Source organism: Aphis gossypii, chromosome X (genome assembly GCF_020184175.1).
Source record: "Aphis gossypii isolate Hap1 chromosome X, ASM2018417v2, whole genome shotgun sequence".
NCBI classification, from domain to species: Eukaryota; Metazoa; Arthropoda; class Insecta; order Hemiptera; family Aphididae; genus Aphis; species Aphis gossypii.
Genome location: NC_065533.1, coordinates 35,910,587 through 35,918,792, shown reverse-complemented (window position 1 = coordinate 35,918,792; position 8,206 = coordinate 35,910,587). Strand labels below are relative to the sequence as shown.

Here is an 8,206-nt window from a genome sequence, read left to right as displayed (position 1 = left end):
TTACATTAAAATTTGAAATTAAATAAAAGGGTTATGACGTCAATGAAATTATTAAACTAAATTCTTTGAAAAGAACAAGAAAGTATTTATTGAATTGTATGAGTTCCCAGTGAACAAAAAATATATAACCAATTTCTGTTTATATTTACAAAAAAATATAAGTATAATATATGTGTATATAAATAAAATCAAAATACATATTAATAAAATAATGATAAAATAATAATAATAATAAATGAACCATCAAACTCTAACCAAAGCTGTTAACCATAAAACATAACAAATTATAATATTTGTACTTAACTATTGTAACAATAATATCACAGAAATGCTTTCCTTAAATTTACAAAAAAAACAAATTATAATTTTATTAATAAAATAAACCTTACACACAAATTAATGTGTTATAAAATAAGGTACATGTCTTTTATGTATTTAAAAAATGAATAATCGTTACTTCTAGTTTAACAATATAAAAGTACAACATTATTAGATAATAATTTTAGGCAATTTTGGTAAAAATATTACATTGTAAGTACCTATTTATAAAATTAAGACTTGAATACAAATGTTTAAATGAACAATTAAAATATTTTGTGAACAAAAATACTGAAACAATTAACAATATATGTGTTTTAATAAGAAACCTTCATCAATAAGTAATTATTGTAAAATTGTATTTTTATACAGACACAACTCATGAATAATGATTGAAAACAAAAAGACACATCTATCAGTATAAAACAAATCTAAAAAAAAAAAAAAAAATACACTGTTTTAAAAATGTATAAACTCTATGATTTACCACAACTTGTAAGTAATAACAAATAAAACATAGAAAAATATTAGAATTATATTCTTAACCAACTATTATTATTAAACACACATAAACATTATATTTATATACATATAAAAATAGTTTTGGTAACAACGGTAACGGTTGTACTCTTATGAACAACATAAAGGTTAGGTAAACATTAATATTATAAATAAAAATGATTTATATATTGTTTTATAAGCGTTAATGAACACATGGAATTAATTAAAAAATTTGACACAGCTCAAAATTACAGGTCATTTCTTTCATAGCAATACCCAAATTAGTTTTTATATGTCAAATAATCTGTAGAACAAATTTCAATAACAGATTTATAATACATAGTAAAAAATTAGATTGTTATTTTTGTATCAAATTTATAAAAACTTGGTATAAAATTATTAGACAAAATAGTAAAAAATAAATATTTGAAGCTCTTATATCAATCACAAGATTTAGATCTCTTAACGCGGCAAGAAAATATGCGGCTAAATCAATATTAGCAAACGGATTATACAAATTGAATTAAAAATTATAATCTTATGGTTCTTTCTTAATTAACATATAACAGGTACACTATTAATACATAAAAAAATACACGTTTATATATTCTGTATGTTTACATACACTTACAGTTATTGTTGTAACAAGTTTATTTTAGCATTGTACAATAACATACATTATACCACTACAATTTATATGTTATTTACAACAATTAGATGTGTAGCACTAGGAACTTATGAGTACTGGTTTTGGTCCCCATTATAACATACATACAAAATATAAAATCAAATTTATGATTTGAAAACAAAAATATAGTTTCCTTTTTAATATTATTAACCCAAAAAACTTTAAATAAATACTTATATAACATGCCCATAAAAACGATATTTAAAAAACTAAAATGGTTTATTGACCGAGTCATTCTTTTTCAGAACATGGTTTGGTATAATATTGACAACGGCAATCTTAATCTTATAAATCCGTAATTTATAATAAACATCATATACAAAAGATAAAATAAAACATAAAATTATTTAACAAACCATTTAAATATTCATATATATAGATATGTAATAAAATAATTTTAACAATTCTTTGAAAAAATATAACATGCTGAAACTATTGAAACATAACACTAATATAGTATGCATTGTTTGAAGACTAGATTATATATAATGTATATTTTTGACTTTGCACTACATATTGGGTGTAACAGTAATAACAAATGACAATTGGTATTATTAAATCTACAAAAATGTCTGACATGAAGGAATATAATCCATACATATATATATATATATATAATTATATTTATATGTGTAATATATATATAAATGTAAAAAAATATATTTATAAATATATTATTTTACTGTAGTAAGTCAGTAAAGCGCAATAGTAATTTTTATATTAAGTCAAAAATAATTTATTTTTAATAAAGTTTTTATACCTAGAATAAATATATAATCTGAAAAGGTAAATGTATATGAACTACTATGGATGACTGACTAGATAAATATTAAAATATGTATATATTTATGTATATATACATAATGTTTTTTTAATGGAACTATTATTGTTGTTGGTGAAAAACTTGATTAAACCCTGGCAATGGTATAGTACCTGTTTCAGAAGTCTGCAAAAGAGCAGACAGTATTTCTGATGAAGATGTAAGGTATTCACCAACTTGAAGTTGTGTTGGCTCATGTCCAACTACGTGTTGAGTAGGCAAAATAGTTGGTTCATGACTTGTTAGTACTGAAAGATTAGGCTCGATATTAGTAAGGGGTGAAGATGGTATCATAGTAATTAATTGAGATAATCCAGGCATTTCAGGGTTAGTCGATTCATCATAACTGTCGGCTAGCTGGTTGGTCAAGGCTGTATCAAATACTTTTAGTTCATCAACTGGATATGACGGTTGACGTTCATAGTTTATAACTGGTAAACTGACTTCGCTGGATGATCCAACAGATTGAATTACTGTCTCACTACTATTTTCACTATAATTAAAACTAGTTATACTAGAAGAATGGAACATTTCTATTCCTGACGACATTGTAGAAGAATTTTCTTGTTTTATGAAATCTCCACTAGTAACTGTTTCTGCAACTTTTCTTTCTAATTTATAAGGCTGACCACATGTTTCAAGATAAATTGCTTCAACCGATTTACTTTTGTACAGTTCGGTTGGTTTTTTAGGTTTGGATTTCTTACTTGCATTGATGTTATGACTTTTTTTTATGTGTCGAGTAAGATGATCTTTGCGGCCAAATCGTTGTGGGCAAAATTGACAAAGAAAATCTCGCAGACCCGTATGCACAACCATATGTCGCCGAACATCTTTACCAGTATAAAAACTACGATCACAAAAATTGCATCGATATTTTTTATCAGCTGGAGTCTTTATTACTCTTGATCCCGAATGTATTTTTAAATGGTACATGAGTTCATCTTTAGATTCAAATACTTTGCTACAAATCTTACAGTCAAGAAATCCTTCTTCTACAGAATGTACAGCTATGTGTTTACGGTAACTAAGCACTGAACTGTACTCTTTTGAGCAACCAGGACGATCACATTGTAAAGTGCGTTTAATGGGATTATGTACTTTGGCATGATTTTTTAAATGGTCTTTCCTGTGAAAAGTTCGATCACAAATTGTACAATGATATTGACGTTGGTCAGAATGTATTAATACATGACGAACTAATTTAAATTTTGATGAAAATGCTTTTGAACAATGTTTGCACACAAATGGTTTTTCACCAGTATGCGAATAAGAATGTTGTGTCAATTTACATGGACTTGTGAACGACTTAAAACAGACTTGACATATGTGTCGACCTCTCAACATCTGACTGACTCCCAGTTGTTGTTGTTGTTGTTGTTGTGACTGTTGTATAGAAGTACTTGAACTCTCGCCACTTTCTGTACTTTCAGCCACTGTTGGTTTTTGAGTATCAGTTACACTCACCGTACTTTCGGGCTGTTCATAACATAAGTCAAACAGCTGACGTTTACACGTGGCTGGTAATTGCAATGATTTTCTGTTTCTTTTTTTTGATTGATTAGTAAAAGAAGGATCACTGGATGTAGTTGGGGTTGAAGACAAACACACACAAACATTTTGCTGCCCAGTCTTACCTTGAATTGGTTGATTACAATTTGGACATAACTGAACAACATGTGAACGCAATTGGCGACCTGGTGATATCTGGATATTGGATTCATTTTTTGGCCATTGACAGTGGTCTGAAAAAAAAAATAGAATGTTATCTTACATGGTTTTTAAACAATCAAATAATCCTTAATAATATATTATTTACAAATTATAGTTTCAACTTAACAATCTGTAAAAAAATAAGTTTATTGACTAATAAATGTATTACTATTTTATAATTGTTTACCAGGAAATTATAATAATCACATAAACAATTACTATAGAATAAAATGCAAAACATAAAAATCTAAAGCCATCAAAACTTAAAGAACACATTTTTTATCATAGTTATATACAAATTATTCTTTGTTATAATTTCTTTATCCATGTCATTAAAATAAAAAACTTCTATAATAAACAGAATACAAAGATTATTGATTTTAGTAAATAATTGTTAGAATAACAACTTATTTTGAGATAAATATATATATATTTTATTTTTCTAAGCAAATAATATGTTACACATAACTAAACTGTACTCAAAATTAATTTAGTTAGGTATTCTATTTATTTTATATTTTAACAGGAATGAAATAAGAAACCGACTGGATGTAGATAAACTCATTTAAACATCTGAAAGTTACTACATATTTAAAGACAAACATATTCTGTACATATACTAAATTAGATCTCTGATATAAAATAATTTGTAAGCTCATTAATTGAAAATACAAATTCAACAATCAACAGAAAATGTAATAATAAAAAAAAACTAAGATTTTTGCTGAGTATGTGATCAATATTAATGCACTCATATAATTGAACAGTAAAGTGAGAAATAAGTTATTTCAATATTACATAGAATCAATTGAACAATATTAAAATTGTGTTTATTTAATGCCTTATGCTTTAAAATATGTTAAATCCTTATTCAAACTATTGTGGACAAGTACACAACTCTAAAATTTATTAGATTTACTAAAAACACAAAATAACAAGTAACAAAGAGGAAAAAAGGTTGGCCCTATTATTTTGATAGTTATTCGTTAGAGTAAATGATTAAAGGGGATAACCATCATCATAACACTTAATATGTTATGCTTTAACAAAATTAAGGTCTGTTCTTGGTCATTTCAAATTTGTTTAACATTCCACCAACCAGTATCCCTACACTTTTGTCCATATATGTCATACATAACAAAGTCAACCCTACAAAGGTTAACTGCTCAGTTATAGGGTATGATATGAATGATATCCAATTATATAACTAAATCCTTATATATATATATATATATATATATAATGTTTTTATATGAAGGTAATAAAATAATACTGTGTATGTAAAATATATGTTAATAATAAATTACATACAATCAGCTAAATTATAACATACATATATTTCACTTCTTGATTTACTACAGTATAATGCAGAAAAAAATATCACAATAATGAATATATCAAGTATATCTCTAGTACATAATTACTTTAAAAAAATAAATATTATTTAAAAGCTACCTACTTTAGGTAATCAATGATAAGTAAAATCACAAAACTGTGAACTAACTAGTTAGAAAGTTATTTTAAAAGTAGCTCTCAAACTTAACGAGTTGAATTCAATTGTTCAAGCAATCTGATGTAAAGCATTAAACAAAAATGGTGACTTAGTAATTTTCAATTTTTTTTTCCACTACAAAAATCTCTATGTTCTGTAAAACTTACAAGTGCCGACTAGATGATAATTAACAATTAATATTATGTATTTGTTGATAATAATACCTAGATAAATTTCTTAGAATATTATTTCTTATCAATCTCTTATATTCCTCGTAATGTACGGTTTAAACCACGGCTATAGATATAAATATTGTTAGTAGCTAATTATTATTATTTATAAGTAAAATGTAATTGTTTACATTTAACTGTAAAAAACAAACTTCTAACTCGATTAAATATTCATAGTGACTTAGACTCTGACTAGTCGAAAAACATGATTTAGGCGACTTTTCCAGTTTTTGACGGTAATAACATGTTATGTCAAGGCAAACGCACTTCGAGAGTGCACGACAGCAGCATAATATACCTAACACGAACAATAAGATACGATTTGTCGACTGGCGTTCAACCTGCCGCTGTGACCGAAAACAACAAGATACAATTTTCAAAGCAACGGTAAGCAATATCGGTGATTAACGAACGAGCAGGGGTACTACACACCTTTGGATCCCATACCGAAGGCATATTCCTTGTGTTTTGGCAGTGCGTTTCCCTGTCGTCGGCTCGTGGACACCGGCGGACGTCAAGCAGATGGACGCGGTGCACAAACGGTCCCGGGCTGGCTACCGCGGGCAGCCGGCGCTCGCGGGTCGGGTCGGGTGGTGCGACGGGACGTGACGCCGTCGGACGGGTGTGGCGGCGGAGGAGATCGCGACCGTCGCGTAGCCGCAGCTGTTACCCTGTCGTCTCCGTGTGGCCGTCGCAGGCGGCGGCGGCGACCGGTAACGGGCTGAGCGCGTGTCCGCGTGCGGCGGATACTGTCGGGACACTTCAGTTGGCGCCTGGCGATGGCCGTCGGTGGCGACGGTCGTTGGTCTGGACAGCGGCAAACGATTCTCCGACTGGCACCGTGTGATTCGCCGACGACGGAACCGTGCGAGAGAAACGCAGACGATTTCGCATTGTTATCAAATGCGCCCTTGAGTAACAGGCGGCGGCGGCGGCGGCGGCGACGGACGGCGGTGCATTGTTTTTGTTTTGTTCCGCTGCCGTCGTCGTCGTCGTCGTCGTCGTTATTTTTTTTCCTCTCTTCTACTCATACTGCGTACCGAGCACAGATAACGTTCCGACGGAGACCGCGCGCGCGTTCCGACCGCAGCAGCTGATGTCTGATCGCCACTTGTCGGCCGTCGCCGCTTATCGCGGCTATTGTTCGTTATCGTCGCGTCGTCGTGTGGCTACTTTTTTTTGATTTGTAATTTTACCGTTGTCGATTTTTTTTTTTTTTTTTATCGTCATTCGTCAAGTCGTCGTGCCCCGACCGCGGCGCCGGCGCTCGGACTGTCGGGCGCCGAGACCGTAATTTATATTAATAGGTATATTATATTATACAACAATATAATATAATCCTATTCCTTCACCGGATGTCGACGTCCGCTTTGCGGCACGACGGGTTGCCGACCAAAAAAAAATCGGTTCATAAACACAAAAAAAGAGATCTATTATACCCGCTCGCCGCCACTATGAATAATATATAATATTACGATATAATGAGTTACACGACCCCTCCTCCTCCCCAGAGCCCGGGAATTGATCTGTAGTACGGAGAGAAATGAAAATTCTGAAAATATTGTTTTGAATTTGTCATAAGGCCTACCCGAGATCGCGGGCTTAGGTACCCACATCTTTGATTTTGTCTAACCAAATTATAAAAAAAAACCCTATCGTATTTGAATTGTCGAAGAAGTCAAAATTAATAATATGGACGATAAATTCGAACCCACGTCTTGTGTTTTAAAATTATATTATTATGACTAAAACATGGTATATTTAATATTATAAAAGAAAATTAAATTGAATCCTGCAATGATATTATATTTTCTACGTCGCCGTTTGAATAAATACCTAGCTAATATTTAATTTGATATATTAATATTAATCACAAATAATATACCTAGCTACACTTGTAATTAAAAGTAATGTAAACATTTTTATTTCACAATTCCAATATTCCGGTAAGATCGTTTGGCAGGGTTACAATAACTGACAAATTTCTCATGCCCTCAATTTATGGACTAATTTGCGTCGAGCTTTGAAAATATTGGACTATGGTGTTATTGATTAGGTACCTATTAATTATTTTATAATAATATCCAGTTCTGAAGCTTAACTCAATTGTCCCTCGTATTATTATTTAAATTATTTATTACATTTTCTTAACTTTTTTTTTTCACCTTAAATAGTAATCTGCAGTGCTTACTTCTAGTTGAGGTAGCGGATTTGAGATTAAGCTTAAAGTCGGTAAAACCATTAAAAACTGCCTAGTACAAAACTTATCCGAGAGTTGCGACAACACTAACAAACCATTTTTCTATAATTTGTGTAGCACCCCAAAGGTTGGAACAAAATATATAGGAAGGCTTTCTGTTTTATTGGTTAACAGTCAAAGTATTAGCATTTTAATAAATACTATTATAACAAACCTTGCCAATAATATTTTATTGGCTAATATA

The 8,206-nt window shown here is 30.5% G+C and overlaps 1 protein-coding gene across 1 annotated transcript; it reads right to left on the bottom strand.

Annotated features, from left to right (window-relative positions):
- Window positions 1-123: 123 nt before the first annotated feature.
- On the bottom strand, window positions 124-6,805 carry LOC114129728 (zinc finger and BTB domain-containing protein 24-like). Its single transcript, XM_027994548.2, has 2 exons — window positions 6,195-6,805; window positions 124-4,072 (listed from the first exon to the last, which is right to left on the bottom strand). Exons 1-2 carry the CDS (start codon window positions 6,205-6,207, stop codon window positions 2,391-2,393), a joined length of 1,695 nt encoding a protein of 564 aa, XP_027850349.2. The 5' UTR covers window positions 6,208-6,805; the 3' UTR covers window positions 124-2,390.
- Between the last annotated feature and the right edge of the window lie 1,401 nt (window positions 6,806-8,206).